Source organism: Peromyscus maniculatus, chromosome 15, assembly GCF_049852395.1.
Source record: "Peromyscus maniculatus bairdii isolate BWxNUB_F1_BW_parent chromosome 15, HU_Pman_BW_mat_3.1, whole genome shotgun sequence".
NCBI lineage: Eukaryota > Metazoa > Chordata > Mammalia > Rodentia > Cricetidae > Peromyscus > Peromyscus maniculatus.
Genome location: NC_134866.1, coordinates 45,308,764 through 45,326,555, shown reverse-complemented (window position 1 = coordinate 45,326,555; position 17,792 = coordinate 45,308,764). Strand labels below are relative to the sequence as shown.

At 40.1% G+C, this 17,792-nt stretch overlaps 1 protein-coding gene across 3 annotated transcripts; it reads right to left on the bottom strand.

The window, feature by feature from the left end:
* Positions 1 to 1,724: 1,724 nt before the first annotated feature.
* On the bottom strand, positions 1,725 to 7,924 carry Gapt (GRB2 binding adaptor protein, transmembrane). Of its 3 annotated transcripts, none has more exons than XM_076551919.1 (3): positions 7,787 to 7,924; positions 4,757 to 4,834; positions 1,725 to 4,308 (listed from the first exon to the last, which is right to left on the bottom strand). In XM_076551919.1, exon 3 carries the CDS (start codon positions 3,948 to 3,950, stop codon positions 3,471 to 3,473), a length of 480 nt encoding a protein of 159 aa, XP_076408034.1. In that variant the 5' UTR covers positions 3,951 to 4,308; positions 4,757 to 4,834; positions 7,787 to 7,924; the 3' UTR covers positions 1,725 to 3,470. The 3 variants fall into 3 exon arrangements, with proteins under 3 accessions (XP_076408034.1, XP_076408035.1, XP_015855668.1); XM_076551920.1 differs by having other exon boundaries at positions 4,757 to 4,802; XM_016000182.3 differs by lacking the exon at positions 4,757 to 4,834.
* Positions 7,925 to 17,792: the final 9,868 nt, after the last annotated feature.

The following is a 17,792-nucleotide window of genomic DNA, read 5'->3' as shown; positions in this document are numbered from 1 at the left end:
AAGTAAACTCAAGCAGCTTGCTGTTAATTAACCAACTTCACAGTCTCTGCTGCTGTTCCTACAGATCATGGGCATGAATTGGTTCTTCCCCGGACACTCTTTCGTAATCTCTTCTGTTGTACTTTCTTCACTAATTAGGCTCAAAAAATGCTACAATTTGTGTGTACGTGTGTCCTTCTGATTTTTCTCTAGCCTCTTCTTTGGATTATCAATTTTGTGTTCCATATAGTTGCAGGATGCTCACCCCCATGTCTGTTCCTATGAAGTCCATTCATATGGTTCCCAAACATAACCCCCCAGCTATGACCTCTCCTCCAAAATCCAAACATGGACACACAAATTGAATATTTCTTTGTATGTTTCAAGGAGTATTTTTTAACTTGCCCAAATATGCATGTACCAAACTGATTCTTGTCTCTGAGGTAAGTACTGCAGGTTGATTAAATCTCCATGACTCCCCTTTCCACTTCTTCTGTCTCTATGATGCTATTGAAATTCAGACTTTACTTTACCATCCACCCTTATAACCAGAAGTGTCTGTGTCACAAATTCTGGATGGCGAGCTATAAACCAGCATCTCTCCATACCCCTCTTCCTCTTATTCCTTCCTCATGGCGGGAGCTGACTATGAAATGGAACATGGCCACACTGCAGATGGTAGCGAGAAGATGCATTACCAGAAGGACCTGGCTGTTTCTGGGCACCATCATTGAGCTGGTGGCTTCATGGTGCTGACATGTTAACCACTGACTGCCTAACTGTAGTCTCTTGAATAGAGGAAATAAATGAAACTGTTAAGTGTCTCGGCCAGTGCAGTCTTGTTCTTTGTTCTTGATATAATAATAGGCAAAGCACCCTATTCCTGGTGGCTATAGCATCCTAGCCTGCTCTCTCCTGAGGTCTGCTCACCTCAGTAGAGTACTTCACCATTGCCCCTAGTCTGAAATAAGGTGGCTCTTCCAGATTCTTTTTATCACAGCTTCCAATCTTACCTCTCCCATACCAAACACACTCATTGAGTTCACCTGGAAATCCTGTGCCCTTTCTTCAAGAACAAAACAGCATTATCAATGTCTCTGTGTGTCTAAGTTAACTATAAAATCTACCCTTCTACTTCATTTGCCTCTTCCCAGTCATTTCTCAGCTCAGAAGCTCTTCTAAAACTACAAATGTTTTATGTTATATCTCTATTAAAACCCTTTACTATTCTAGTTGTACCCACAATAGGTGGAAGCTACACCTATAAGCAGGTCAGAGCCACATGCCCATAAGTCCCATAGTCTATTATATATTCACTACCCCCATCAGGTGGTTCTGGAACTCTCTCACCTCCATACAGCTCCAGCCACATCCTTTCCTTTATGTTCTAAGATCACCATGAACTCCTTCATGTCTTTCTGACCTATTAGCCCATTCTTACCCCTCTGCACACCATATTTGCATGTCCCCTTTCCACCCTTAGCTCTCAGCTTAAGTGTGTTCTAAGAGGCCTCCATTGACCATTCACTAAACTTAAATTCTCTTTTCTATTTCACCTCACTTCTCTAAAAAGTAGAATGTCCTTTATTTCTCTCTTCCTTTCTTTTATTCCCTCTTCAAAGCACTCACTATCATCCTTACTTCTGTACAATTTGGAGTCTAGTTGGAGAAAGAAGGTTTTTCAGTTTAACAAAGAAAACATAAGAAAAATAATTGAACAGGTGTTGCCAACACACACACACACACACACACACACACACACACACACACACACACACACACACACACACGGGGTGGGGGTGGAGAACTAGATGGGACATTGAGGCATTACAGAGATAGTAACTTCAGATGTCTGTAGCCTCGTAACTAAGATCTGAGCTTCAGAGGCCTGCAGAGCTGATACTTAGAACTCAGAATGGGTCTTGTCCCTTGATGGTACCCAGGGAGGATCTGAGAGCTAACCCTCTGGTTCTAACAAAGGATGCTGCCTGGCTGGTGTGGACATCCATGAAAGAGAGGGATAAGGCTAGGAGAAACTAGGAACTGCACACTCTTGGCAATGCTGGAGTCAAACACATGCTTGTAGAGAGGACGAGGAGGAACAAATTCCTTTTGATTCCGGTTCCTCGGAAAACTTCTTGGCAGCAAAGCTCAGTAAAGATTCACCCGGCGAAAATAGCAGTCTTCTAGATACCCAGCCAAGTAGTGCAGAGCATCCTATAAAAGCCTATGCTTAAAGATGAGATATCCATGGTTTCATAATGAAATGTTGTTTATTGTCTTTTCTTTTTGTGTAGAAAGTATATACTCAAGATCTCTCTCTTTCTCTTTCTTTCTCCCTTTCTTCCTTTTCTTTCCTTCTTTCTTCCTTTCTTGGCTTGCTTATAACAATTCCTCTCTTTATCCCCCAACTGCCTAGTACAATTACAAGTATATATACTCTAATAAGTAGTTAAAAACATTCAATAAATATTCATTAGATAGATTTGGAATTAGTGAATTTATTAATTTTTTTCAAAACTACTTAACAAAATGCAGGATATAATTTTGTCAATAAATCAAACTTTTAGTTCCTCATATGATTTCTTTGGGATTAAAAGCATGTTAACGAGCCAGTTCCTTCCTATTCAACTGCAACTGAAGATGTTCTCATACTACATTAATAATAGAATTCATAGCAAATATTCATATCTTTAAATGCTCAAAGAATTAAACAGTCAGTAATATCTACAGAATATTGGAAATTAAAAAAGGAAATGGAGGTTTCAAATGATTCAGAGGATGTTGGAGAAGTTATAATCTGAGGCAGGCTTGAGAAGGTGGACAAGGAACACCATGGAGCAAAGAGAAGGGCTTGGCAGCTTTGAGATGATTTTGATACAAGTAACAAAGTGAAAGGTTAGGAGAAATCATCACTGGGAAAAGAAATTGTAACTGGAAAAGTCATAAATTCTGGACTCAGGCTTTGGAGCTTTATGTCTTTTGCAAACAAAACATAAAATTATATTTTGGCAAAGGAATGGTCTGGCGATCTAAGATGTTTTCTGAAGATCAATCTGCTGTGTCACAGGCTACTGAATGGATATAATTCAGAAGACCAGGGTAGACATGTGGCTCAGGGGTTGAGCACTTACGTGGTGTGTGAAAGGCCTTGGGTTAACCCTTAATCACAGCAAAACAAAAGAAGAAGACAGGTGAATTGCTAGGAGACTGGCAATAATATTGAGCCTCAAAGATAGTAAAGGAAGAAATGAAGGAAAGCTATACCAGCAAATATTTAAAAAGAAGAATTAATATAATACAACACAGATTTAATCCAAGGCAGAGAGGGTTTCTAGAATTTGTGCACAGTGGTTCTCTTAGTGAGGATGTATAAGGGCAGAGATAGGAAAGAGACCTCTGATTTCATCAGAATAATTTGATCATCAGTCCACCCAGAGGCCTGGTGATCATTTTTTTCCTGCAGCAATGAGTCTCAGCTCCTTCAAAAGCTAGTAAGAATCTGGAAGGATGTATATGTCTTCATCTTGAGGAGCAGGAGGAGGAGGAGGGCTAGGCTTCTGGAAATTATAATAGAGGACATCTGTTTGATTACCGTAGACGTGCTCCTCAAGATTAGATGGCTGCGTGTTTTCATACAGCGCCTTCTCAGGTGGCTCTTCAGTGCGGGGAGGACCCACTTTCACGTTTTCGTACTCGCCATGCATCCTATTTCTCTTGGAAGTAGACTTGTGGCCTTTGCTTTCCACTGAGGTTTTAGAGCTGGAGCAAATCTTGTGGTCACTCAAGCCAAGGTTTTTTGTGCAGTCTTTATGTCTGCTACTTCTTTGCATAAACTTCGGTAAGGTAAAGGGTGCGCTGTCCTGGCGCTTCCAGTGCCAGACACACCCAATTCCACAGACCAGCAAGAGTACAAGGAGGGAAACGCCGGCAGCCACGCCCATCGACGAGCTCACAAAGCTTCTCAGCATTTCAGCACAGTGTTGTTCAGCGGCTCGATAGGGCTGATGAACTCACAGGCACGAGCAGACGCAATTTTTGGTAGCCTGTTGTGGTTCAAAGCCGAGTTTGGAGGCTCTCTGAGGCATTTCTTTTGCAGAGCTGAAAGGTCATTACGTGGCAAAGTCCTGATGCAGCGGGAGGTGAGCTTGAACAGTCTCTGAAGATGGCTGTTACATCACCGTTCCTGTACACCAGAGCTGCATCGGGGGAATTTTATTCCTCTCCACTTCTTTTTCTTTCAGTGAATCACAAAATGAAGCAGAGAACAATATCGCAGTAGAAACCTCAATAAAGTGGAGGCTGAGGAATCTGCCGTCCAGACACGGGCTATAAATTAAAAATTAAAAATATATTAACACTGTATACTTAGTACCTGGTGGGATTATACATTTATTGTATCTACCAGACATGGGAAACATCACCATATTGTCAGTCCTGTCTTTTAATATTGAGTGTAATATGAGCTATTTTGAGAAGAGAGTGAAGAATTCCCTGCTCCCCTCCCCCTAGGGCTGGCTACATTGTTTGTGGTGATATGGTTGATGATTCAAGTCAAATATAAGGTACTTCCAGCATTGGAGCAGCATGACAAAACCATCCATGTGTGGTCAGTCCATTGCTTCTTGCCTAGCTAGGAAGCCTTGTTATCCTTCTTTAGAGAGGACAGAGGCTGTGTCGTCTTCCTGGTCACTCCTCCTTCTAGAATCCCACATTAATCAGCCCATTCTCTAACATAGTGTGGCACCATAAATGAAAGGGGATTGTGTCTTCCTACCTGGTCTAAAGGTGAGCAGGGGTCAGCTCCTTCCATCTTTAGATGCCTACACAGAAGACGAATTCCATCAGTATTTATCTGAATGAAAGAGGGCATTTTTAAGTGACTCCAAATTTCATCAACTAATTGTTTATACTGATACTTGCAGACACAAGGTATGAACTTTAAAGGGTGTATAGATTATTCTTAAATTTTAAAAGATCTTTTAAAGTGAAGCAAAGTATCGTTGTAAAATTATTAATGACAAATTTTCTTACATCTTGTAGCAAATAATTTTCACTTAATTAAGGTGATGTTTGAAGTGCTCTGTTGAAACTTTAAAGTATCGAGGATAAAAACACAAAGTATTCTACCAGGCAGAATTTTCTCCTGCAATTTTATCAACAAAGCATTCTTGCTATATACTATGTTAGACATAGGAATAGTTGACAACCAATATTTTCAATAGTGTTTGTAGCATTTTTACTATTGTCTATTGAATGTCATCATTGATCATATTTAATTAGGAGCATACTTTAAATTGGCTTCCAAGCATTTTTATGAGGATTATCTTATTTAATCCTACAGCTCTTATATGTGGGTATTATTGTTATCCTCATCTTATAGACAATAAAGTGAAGGATCCTAAATGATAACTCCCTAGCAACTAGTAAGTTTTATTCATCTCCTAGTCACTAGGACTAGTAATAAGCATGGGTGTTACGGGCCACAGCATAAACATGAAGTAGAAATTCAGCTGATTATGACAAAGCTAATACCTGGAAGAAGCTAAGGGCCTTCCAGAGGATTAAGCCAAATCTCAAGGAGTATTTGGTGTTATTCAGCTTTTAGTATATCAGCTGTTTTCTGCTATGAATTCCATGTGCACTTATAACTTCCACAAGAACTTTTAACAATGTTTTTACCTAGCATCCTAGGCCAAAACAGCGAACAGCCTCCTGAATTAAGGTAAATACCCTTCTGGAGACATCGCCTTGGAGACAAGGTGCATAGCTTTGTTTCCTGTGCAAATGAAGCCCAGACCCTCCATCCTCTCACAGGCCAACTGGCATTCCAGAGCAATTGACTCAGAGCAAAAGGGTTTTTTGCATACCAGGTGCCCTGAAGTATTGAGGCAGAATTCCTAGCTCAGAGCAGAGTTGCCCCACCTGGCCAGGTAGCAGCAAGGCAGAGTTTTTGCAGATTGTAGAGAAACTGACTTGGTCAGGTTAGGAGGGTAGAAGAGGAAGGAATGTGTAATAGATAGGATTGGAGAACGTAGATGAGGTGGAGAGCAAAGGAGCTAAGTTAGAACTGTGACAATGAGAAGACAGGAAGAGAAGGGACAGAGAGGAGCTACATGTGAGAACAGAATGGAAGCCATGTAGAAAGAGAGAGAACTGACTCAGAAAAATAAAGCATATGGACTAAAGAGTTTCTTGTACATAGATTCATTTAATATCATCAAAGATTAGATTATCAGCTGGCCATAGATTCTCCCTGGATTCTGGGAGAGGGCTATCAAGGGGCTGGAGCCCCATAGTCAGCAACATGTGGGGAGGCTAATATACTAAACATCTGCTAATGGATAGAGTGATCCATTCGTAGCTACAATAACAACAGTGAGCAGGGAAAAGAAATCCTATAAAGTAATACCCTGCCCTCAGTGAGAGCACATTTCTAATGATGACTTTTAATAAATTTACTTAAGGTCTGATCATATCAATGCACAAATTTTCAATTTTGAATTTTTATATCAACAGAAGGAATGTGGCATGCAGCTTATTTGATACCAATTTAGTGACAAACATCCCCAATCCAGATATCTCTCAATTTCCTTGGGGCTCTGGAGAGCGGTACATTGGGGATGAGTATAGCATTATCTAGTCATCATGTAATATTTACAGTCTGAGCTCTTTATGGTGGCTCATGCCTGTGTAGTCCTAATACAGGGAGGCTGAGGCTAGCCTGGGACACAGAATGAGACCCTGCGTCAAAACAGAAACAAAAACAACACACCTTACAGCTAGAGACAGGCAGCATACAGAATGGTGGTATTCGGTAGGAATGAGCAAACATGAGCAAGATATAATGATACAGGCATGAAAATGTCATAATAAAACTCATTATCGTGTATATTAACTTAAAAATTAATAAAAGATAAAGCCATAGTCTTTGGAGTCCTCCCACTCTTACAGGGGCAAACGGAATGCAAAGGCTAACCATAAACATCTGTCAAATGACTTCTACAAATAGAGCATCATTTCCTTTATGGGCAGATGAGAATGCATCTTAATCTTTTGTAGCACAATAATTGCATTCATAATCACCACAATGTTTGAGACGCATTTCCAAAATAAATTTCAAATATTGAGTGGAATGAATTAGTTTTTAGGAAAGTACAAAAGAGAGTAGAAGTAGGTTTCCTGCATGGTTAGTTGCTGTCCCCTCAGCAGCTGAAGAGAAGCATGAGTGTCCCTCTTAGATTCTGAAATAATTCATTTTTAACGTTTATGTTAGTTCTATGCAGAGCAGATAACCCAGTACATCCTTAATATAAAAATTATGCAGAGTGCATTCAGTGAGAAACGGAACAGACAAAGAAATAGATTCTTTCCTTATCATCAAGCTAACTTTATAGGAGAAAAAAAATCTATGAGATACAAGAAAAAACTAATAATGAAAAACACATGTCAAAGAATAAATGATCCTATCTTAACGCCTAAATGAGTTGCATTTTGCCCAGCCTGGAAGCTCTTTTCACTTAGGAAAGCAGCAGCTTCCAAAAATTGACTGATAATCATTCACTTGTCTTCAAACCACAAGTTCTTTAAAACGCATACCTTGCAAAGCAGATAGTATATTTTTGTCGGGAAGCAGGATGGGCACACGGAAGAGCTGGTTAGTTTTGCAGGGTCCTAGACACACCGAGCTCACCCCAACTTGCAAACTGCTTTCCCCACTATGACTAAGGCAAAATTATTCTTAAAAAAACTGTTTTTTGATGAAGCAAAACATCATTAATTGATTAAAGGTGAATCTCTTTCTTACCTCTTTTCATTACCCAAATACTTTAAATGGTGTTCCGACTCACTTCAAGTCTGGGAGTGTCGGGCTCTCTCACCCTTCATCAGACTGCTTGGGCTGAGAACTGTTCCTCTTTTCTTTCTGGTCAGTTACTTCCTTCTTCGTCTCCTCCTTTCAGGTTATTTAATACTTGCAAAGTTTCCTGGTTCTTGAGGAAGTTGTTATTAGATACCGCAGAATTATAAATGGCCCTCCCTCTTTATAGATAGAACTTTTAAAAGTGTATATTAAGTCAATACATCAAGATGATATTTTTTGAACAATATTTACAATGCTCAGTTTAGAATCAATCATGCACTTTTTTTAAAAAAAGAGACTTTAAAAACTCACACTAAAACACAGTTTGAGTATTTTTGTTTGTTTGCTTTGTAAATGGTAGAACAATCCTCATTTAAATATGAAGCTATATTTAATTTTTAATATTTAAAATTTAAATATGAAGTGATGCTCCCAAGTAGCATCCATACTTGCTGAATTAGTGCCCTGATTTTGGTCAGAATGTGTTTTATTATTATTGTTATTATTATTATTATTACATTCATTAAATAGGAGTTTCCCAGAGAATGTTAGTCACACTACTCTGGGATGCAATAGGTAGGTTGTCCATCAAGTAAATCTGTAAAGTTTCTTTTGCTAGGAGACTCACAGGCACAGCAGGGCATTACATATTGGCAGCTGTCTGATAGGTAGCAAATAAACTAAAGCCAGAAAGAAGGAAAAATTGCTTTACTTTGTTTGCTAACAGTATTCAGTCCATTCTTAGCACTAGGTATCCTAAGACTTTAATGTAATGCCCAGGAAGCCCTTAGAGGAGAAACACAACTAACCCCAGTTTATAGACAAGCAGAAGCACAGCACACACCATGTCTAGAGCTACACCATCATCAGTGTGTGTTGAACAATGTCATTTCTCTGAGCTACAGGGATGAGGTAGCGAATACACTCCAGACAGCACCTGGAGACCAGCAGAAGAAGAAGCCACTGGACCCAAGGATCATTTCAGACCTAGGAAGCAAGACTAAGAAATTGACAGTTCTGGGAAACAACTGGAAGCAGGAAAACAGGCGTGAAGCTCGGGGTGGGCAGGAAATGGAGATCTGAGACAAGCAAGAGTGATCCAGCCAAAATCCCAGACAAGGCTATGAAACCATGAGTGGCATGTACTCCACTCCCTCCTGGTGCACTTGAACAATGCAGTAAGGTGCTAGCTGCCCTGTGATGTCACACACACACACACACACGCACACACACACACACACACACACACACACACACACACACACACACTCCATTTGTATAAATTTATGGTGTCTCCTCTAAAAGGGAAACTAAGGAAAATTAACTCCTATTACTTTAAATGTATTAAGGACAAATAAATCAGAGGGATGTCACCTGGTTCTTACCTCAAACAGGAATATTTTTTAAGTAATAAAATTAATCTTTAGGATTATGGAAGGAACACTGTGTATGCTTGAAACTGAATTGTGTAATTATTGATTTTATGGCTCAGTCATTGTGTTTTAAACTTTGTGTTTTCTTCCCTGTCTTTAGTGTAGCACAATACATCTTGCTTTTCTTCCCAGACTTTTTTCTTTTAACCACAACAGTTGTGTGTAGATTTCTTTTGCTCATTTTTTTTTTCTGCTCTGTTTTTCTATCACTCTATGGCTTGCGTAGCAAAGAACTTGGAAGGTAGTTTATTACCCTGCAATATAATTTAAACTGGACAATTAATTCAAGTACATTTTCCCCCTACAGACTGATGGTAGCAATTTTTGTTGTGTCAAATATCTATTTGCTTTAACGATAAGGTTTTTTAATGCTTGAACTGCGTTGCATTAATGACAATAGACACAGACAAATAATTGTGTATGTAAATTCTATTTGAAAGTTTATTACACTCATGAAATTTTCCTGGATGTTCTATAAAGGACTCAAAGGCTTCGTGTTATTTGCTACAGATAGTACAGGAATCTACATCTTGAAATAAAGCATTATATTGGCTGGTAAAAGTAGTATATTTAGACAGCAAATAACTTAGGATGTATAGGCTTATGGGATTAACCAACAAAGTAAGCAGATTGTTAATAGAACAAGTCTTCTAATCAGTAAAATTTTACTATGTGTATGGAGAAGGTCACGAAAAATTTAGAGTGTGGAAATGTAGTCAGTGATGGTGAATGAGGAAGGTAAGGATGAGTAGGGTCAAAACAAAACCATTGCTATGCTAAGGACCCAGCCTGGTAGCATTTGGCAACACTGACTTAGATGATTCTTCCAGTGGTCAGGATAGATTTCAGTGGAAGAGATCTCAGATAATTTTTAGTGTAGGAATATGTCTCTAAACCTGAAATAGAATCACTGATGAAGCTTTCTAGTGTGACATCCTAGGACCATGGGGATTCTCCTTCATTAGGTCTGGAGTGGCCATTTTTATTTGAAGATAAGAGCAATACCGCAATACCTTCACAGACAAGGGAACTGGAGGAATGATATTTTATAGACTGAGAAGTGAAGGTTTCTTAAAAATCACCTTACACTCTTCTATAGATTTTGGCATCATTTCCATTACTATGTACCATCTGCGTACCAAAATAAATGGTTATTATTGATTTAACACCATCTCTAGATGAGGTACGGTCATGTACTGTGATCTACTCCAGAGGCTCCAGCTGAGGAAGTAAGTAGAAGTCTATGACTGCTCACATGCAGGTTGTGCAGACACAGAGGGCCAACTGCATTTATTTATGATAGGCATCTATCCTTTCCATTCTTCCATAACTTAAAAAAAAAATCTAACCTAATCTTCCTTAACTTTTATAAGGAAATTTTAATTTGTTAAATTATTTTAATGTCTGGGAAAAGCTGTAGAACTCTAATCTGCATATAAATACCCAGCCACAGGATATTATGGAGGACAAATTAGGTTCAAAAGAGAATGAGTCTTGGGAGGTGTTTCTCTGGTAATGAACTGAGAGCCATGAAATCTGCCACTCACTCTAAACATGTCTCAGGCCTAATGGAGTGCACTGTTACAGTTCTTTTGGTGACTTGCAAAGGCTGGATCATGTCCCACAGCTAAAAAGGAAGACAAAAACAGAGTGAAGTAAAAGACAAAAATTCTACTCTTAGATGCATGCTCTATAGTGATCAGTGTCATTTCCTTTTAAAACATAAATAATGCCTCAGATCTATAGTGATAACCTGTAAGTCCACCAGCAGGAAAAATGGGAGGCTAAATCATTATAAATTCATAAAAATGAGTGATATACAGCCACAAAATAAGCGAACCACTAACATGCATGGCACTGTAGATGGTTACCATACTGTAGAATTAAAGAAGTCACATGCAAAAAGAGTGCACACTATATGACTCCATTTATATGAAGTCCAAACACATACAACTGTCCACAAATATGTGATGGTAGGAGTCGGAAGTGCTGAAGGGTCTATAGACGTGGAAACACATGAAAGAGCTTCTCATCATCTTCATGGTAGTTAATTGAACACTGAAGAATGTGGATCTTATATATAAGATAATTGTTTCATATATATGTATATATATACATACATATATGAAATAAATAGGAAAAAATTAATAGGCATGAAATTTAGAACAATTTAGATATATTTTATTTAATTTGGTTATTGTATTTTTTTGGACAAACTACTCTAGAAGGCAGAGCGGAGGAATACTTTGAAAAGTTGTCAGTGGACTTCTAAACTAGGTGGATTCTAAGTTATCTGGCTCTTACTGGGTTGGTGAGGCTGTGTGGGTAAGGAAGATGGGAGTCTGATGATTTGAGCCTCGGGTCAAAGCCAGATTTTCTACTTTCTGAGATTATGAGTGCTCTTGTTGGTACAGGTAGATTTCCTCACAGTTTCTATTCCCCAAAATTCATGTACGACTTAAAACCACAAAGGCATGTAATAATTTAACCTAAAAATATTAGCATTGTAGGTAAAAAAAAATAAAAATAAAAACAATCTGAATCTTGCATTGTTCAACCATAAGAAAACAATGGATGCTAAGATCCCTGGATTTCTTTCACATACCACTGAGGTCAAACGAACTATATTAATAAGACCATCATTACAGTGAGATGCTGCTTGAAACTGGATTTTATGTTTAAAATATGCTTCCTTCCGGTCCAGCTCCCTTTCTTCATGTAACTCTTTCCCAACTGCTATCAGATCAGATAGCAGGACTGGAGACTTGCTTCAACTTCGGTTGAACGACACTCCCTCTTCCCCCCACTCTTCCCCCTTTTACTCTTCGTCATAAAACAGAGATGAACATTTAAAAAAAATGGTAACCATTGCTCATGAAAAGAAACAGAACCATTTCACTCCTCCATGAGTGAAACAATGCGCTGAGAAGTTCAGCATCTCTAAAGCAGATATCCCTTACCTCAGACTGGGTATAACTTTCAAATCGTGTAACTACACACAATTTCAGCAGATCTTTGTGTTCATCTGATGAGATTTCTTTCCATTGGCAATAACAACAGACTCCAAAGTAGTCGCTGTTCAATTTTGCCAATTCTTTTTTTGGGGGGCGGGAATGTTGAGAATAATATAAAGTCATAATTTTTAAGTAACTGGCCATATTTTGAGGTTGGGCAGAGCATACAGGCTGGAGCTGGGATCATCTGGATTCATGGAGACTTGGCTCACATGGACACTGCCAATCCATCCTGCCATTTTAAACTTAGTAGGGGTCTGGGGTTGGCTTGCCAGCTTCTCCAAGGAGAACAGGACTGTGAGTCCATGCCCTGAATCCCATTATCTCACCTGTACACTGATTCTGAGAAAGAAATCTAGGGAGGCAGAGAGCTTTAATTGCTCCCAATATGCTCTCTCTATCCCCCACCCTTCACCCCAGAAAAGATAGTGATGCTCTGTAAAACTCTTAGGAAAGAGTAGAAGATGGTGGAATCAAAACAAATACTAACAGATTCTCAGGGACAGGGATGGTCAGGGTGGGGATCCTAGTAATCGGGACACACTTTGTTCCCTCTGTGGGAAACATGCCCTGGAAGCCATTTTCTCCTCAGATAAATGTTGGTAAACACTAGACAAGGTTACTAGCGCGGGCCAGGCAAGGGCCATCGTCCTAGGTAAGCCAGAGGTATTCTCACCAAACCTGCTTTCTTCCACATAGATTCGAAGCTCTCTTCAGCTCTGTCAGCAAGCGCTTAGACTGAAGTCAGAGGATTCCTTCTTCGTAGAAACTTCTCTGACCATGACACATACCTTTTTATCAATTTCTTAGAATTTTAAATGTGTCTGTGTACTGTCCTTAGAATCTTAACCTTTTTTTACCATTAGCCATCTTGGAACAATCATTCAATGACAGGTATCCCTGTTCCCATGTAACTCAGTTGGCGTTATAGATAAAAAAACACAACTCTGAATTACAATGGTATTTAACTCCAGGTCTTTACTGAAATCTTCCAAGGCACTTTTAACAATACGAATGTTTAGGTTCTCTCTGTGAAGATACAGCAAAGTCCTCGAGGGTGCTCTCAAGCCTTAGTGGCTAAAAGTGTTCCCTCAAGTCCTTCAAGGTCCTCAGCAGGCCTGAGTCCTTCTCAGGCTTTCTTTGAGTAGATCCTGCCCAAGTGTACCATCTTGAGGAAACCACTTCACTCTTTACTTCACTTTTCTTCACCAGACAAAAAAAGGAACTTGCAAGTGTCGCAAAGGAAAACAAACTTCAGCCGCCAGAGTTCATCAGAAAGAAGCTCTAGAATTTGTAGGCTGGCTAAAACAATATACTAATAATGCATATGTTGAGCACTGGAACAATTACTGGACACTCCTATAAATCATTTACATGAGGTTTTTAATCTTCCAGCAAGCATGAAGGTGGGTTCCATTTACTGGACTGGAGATGATAAAAGGAGGCACAGTTGGGTGAAGCTACCTACCAAAGTTCAGATAGCTTGTAGAATTCAAACTTGGACTATGATATTTAAATGCAGAGCCTGTTTTCTTTGAGGACTAGGCCTTCTTGCCTGTGTCTAAATTCCTGTGATGATGCCACATTGAATCTGCTTCATTCTAGAGATGTACAGTGGAACCCCTTTTTTGCTTTTATTTCTTTCTTAACATTATTATTTTTTAAATTAAAATATAATTATACCATCCTCCCTTCTCTTTTTTCCCTCCAACTCCTCTCATGCATCCCTCACCCCATCCTCTCCCTCAAACTCAGTCCATTTAATGCTAGCTGTATGTATATGATTTCAGGGCTGACCCTTTGGTATTGAATGAAGGGCTCTTGCCTGAGCAAGATCATTTCCCTCATACAGTCTGATCTTTATCTGATTAAGAATATTTAAGTCAAGCTAAAGGCAGTAGACCCAACTGTGGGGCATTGGAAGATTAGGTAGACTGGAGGCGAGCACCTGCATGATTTTTATGAAGTCAAAGAAGGTACAGGAAGCATTCAAAGAAATACACAATTGAGAAACTGAGTCACAAGATCGTGAAACCCAGAAATAAAAAAAAAATCTTCTTTCTAATTCACAGATGAGGTATAACATGCCCAAAATGGGACCTCTGTGATCCTTGTTGCTACTTGAGGATCTGTGAAAATGGCCTTGGATTTGGTTCTAGCTGAGAGTACAGTTGGCTGCTTTGGTAGAGGTTGCCCACCAGGGTAATCAAGACTGTCATACATGCAAGGATCTGCTCTCCACACTACTCCATCCTCTATCTGAACAACCACAGCAGCCTTTTGCGGGTTTTCTTTCTACACTTCGTCCCTAAAGCTAAATGAATGGCATTTCTCAAGTATTAGCCAGACAACATTGTCCCCTGATTAAGATGTTCTTGGTAGCTTCTTCGAGTCTTAGAATTCACCCTCTGCCATTGTCAGGGGTTAAAAGCCCTCCCCCATGATCAGCCCCTGTCTCCTGCCACTTCATTTCCCCCACCTCTCTCCTGAGTCAGGAGACTGGAGATGTATCTGCTGCCCTCTGCTTCCCCAACATCTCCAGTTCTTTCCTCCCAAAGGAACAGCCCCAGCTTGGTTCTTTTCCATAATGCCCCAGCAGGTCCTCTTGTATGTCTCTCCTGCCATTCTGCCTTTCTCCTTAGAACTCCTCCTCAGGAGGATTTCCTGGACCACTTACTGCGAAGTACTCCCCCTCTTGGTCTCCATTGTAGGTCTGTCTGTCTGTCTGTCTGTCTGTCTGTCTGTCTGTCTGTCTGTCTCTCTCTCTCTCTCTCTCTCTCTCTGTGTCTCTGTGTCTCTCTGTCTCATATGCATGTTTGCATGTATGTCACATGTCGTGCAGGCATACAAACTTTCTCCTAACTCAGTCACTCCCCTGGAACACACTGATGCAACTTTTCCCTGCCATCACACACATGTTGTCACTTCCTGTCACCCCTTTGTATCTGACAATTTCCTGCCAGCCTGTTTTAATTACCTAGCAGCATGGTGCATGTCCCAGTAAGCTGGCATTTTGTGCTTACATTTTTGGCCCCGTGTGAGCTTAGTGCTAATGTCTGTCCTGAGAACAGGGACTATTTTTACTGCTGTTCACTGCTCTCCCTTTCTAGAGTTCTCATTACTTTACCCGGAAGGGATTCAATAAGGGACAGTTTGAAGCAATGGAAAACAGCAAGGATTATTCTAAGAGAATAAACCTTTAGCTAAAAGAAATTATTTTTTTCTTGGTACTAAACATAAATACATATAAAATGATATGTGACATATTTGCACAAATACAGATATTTACACACATATATAAAGAGAAAGTCTGAGTAACAATATGAATATATATATATATATATATATATATATATATATATATATATATGAAATTAATGCTCACCATTACTTCAGAAGCCCTAATTTTGTGCTATCTCATGACGTTTACCATCCCTCTTTCTAGAATAAGGAAGATCTACGGTCTTTAATTATCATTTTTTTTTCTATAAAATCTAGCTTTATAATTGAGCATGCTTCTCTAAGTCATCCTGGAAAACTGGAGAGCAAGTGCAGGCTTTGTTACTGTGGAGATGCCAATAGCCTCACCCTTGGAAGCTTCACTGAGGCACCGGGCACTGGCTGGAGCAGCTGGTTGAAAGCTCACAGTGCCCTCTAGGAGGTTCCAGTGCTAGTGGGAACTTGTAGAAAGCTCCAGAAGAAACACAGATCCTCAGGCAGTTGTCTGAGCACCAACCTGGCCCATGTTTGCTTTCTATCTTCAGCTTAGGAGTCAGTAAAAGAAGAGCCTGTCTTTGGGGTAGAGGGGACTTCAGCTGACCCACACAGCACAACACCAGGAACAGGACAAGTGTAAGCAAGTGACAGCCAGTTCACTGGGGCATGTAAAAATCAGCTTGAATGGGCTCTGTTGTTTTCAAGTAGACTGTGGCTGACAGTCTGAGCTTTTACTCACTTATCGGTTTTGGTTGTTTTGTTTTTGTTTGTTTGTTTGTTTGTTTTTTACCCTGGGTCCATAGGCTGTCTTAGGATACACATAAACTCCGTTTAAGGGCTGGAGAGATGGCTCAGTGGTTAAGAGCACCGACTGCTCTTCCAGAGGTCCTGAGTTCAATTCCCAGCAACCACATGGTGGCTCACAACCACTTGTAATGAGATCTGGTGCCCTCTTCTGGCCTGCAGGGACACATGCAGGCAGAATACTGTGTACATAATAAATAAATAAATCTTTAAAAAAAAAATAATAAACTCCGTTTAAACTCTTGTTTCAATGGAGAGAGTCAAAACTGAAAGTGGCTTCATCAGAGGGATCTATGTAACTAAAGAGTGTGCAGATTTAATCTCGTCGGTAATCTTTCATTTCTCAGATTATTTACTGGGCACATGGAAGCTTATTGTGATAGTCTTTGTGATATTTCCTAATTTGGTCACAACAAAACAAATGGGATGTGGTTTGGATCCAAAGGCTGGAAAATGCCTATGTATTCAGTCACTCCTTCCTTCCTTCCTTCCTTCCTTCCTTCCTTCCTTCCTTCCTTCCTTCCTTCCTTTCTTCCTTCCTTCCTTCCTTCCTTCCTTCCTTCCTTCCTTCCTTCCTTCCTTCCTTCCTCCCTTCCTCCCTCCCTCTCTCCCTCTCTCCCTCTCTCCCTCCAATCCTTCCTTCCTCCCTCCCTCCCTTCTTTCCTTCCTTCCATTGCCCCTGCTCCAGCTGGGGGATCCCTGCAGCTATAAATTCAATATATTTACAGCCGGCAGTATAGTAAGAATGTTTCCCCATCATCCCACATGTGCCAGAACTGACCATTGACCTGAGTCAAATTTTAAGCCAAGCCTTGAATTAGTCTTTGTAGCTGCATCTGTAATGCTCTGGTGGGCAGGCAAAGCTAGTTTTGCCTACAGAGAGGCTGAGGAATGAGGAAAGTGGCCAACACACACACACACACACACACACACACACACACACACACCACTATCAGTGCATGGCTTCCCAAAGGACAGCATGCTGTTTTGATTAAAAGGAAAGCCAGTGCCAGGTGGGGAGGGAGGGAACATGGGTGACAATTAAAAAAAAAAAAAGCAGGGGTGAAAGAAAAAGAGGAGGGAGGGAGAGAGATGAAGAGAAAGGTGTGTGGGGGGACATCTCTCTATTTGTCTCCCAAATTATGTTGGGGTTGTAAGGAATAACCATAGCATAATTGAAGTCAATAAGTCGTTAAGAAACATCAGAGCTTTCCTATTCACGGAAGAAGATGGTAACTCTGTTATCAACACACTACCCCATGATGAAATTCCCTCCTTGCCTAAACTCTAGCTTGGCCTCTCTTAGTCTTTCTCTGCCGATATCGGTGTTCTCCTAGAAAGACTTAAAACACCAACATTGTTTCTGATAAATCATGGCCACACCCTTAGTATGATCCAGCCTCCCCTAAAGTGCCTTCCTGTTAAAAGCCTCAAAGTGGCAAAAAGAATTGAGATGGTCCCAGTCAACACCTAAGCCAGGGCTCC

What these genes read in the sequence shown, in the direction of transcription:
- Gapt (XM_076551919.1), bottom strand. Translation starts at nt 3,950, where the DNA reads ATGCTGAGAAGCTTTGTGAGCTCGTCGATGGGCGTGGCTGCCGGCGTT.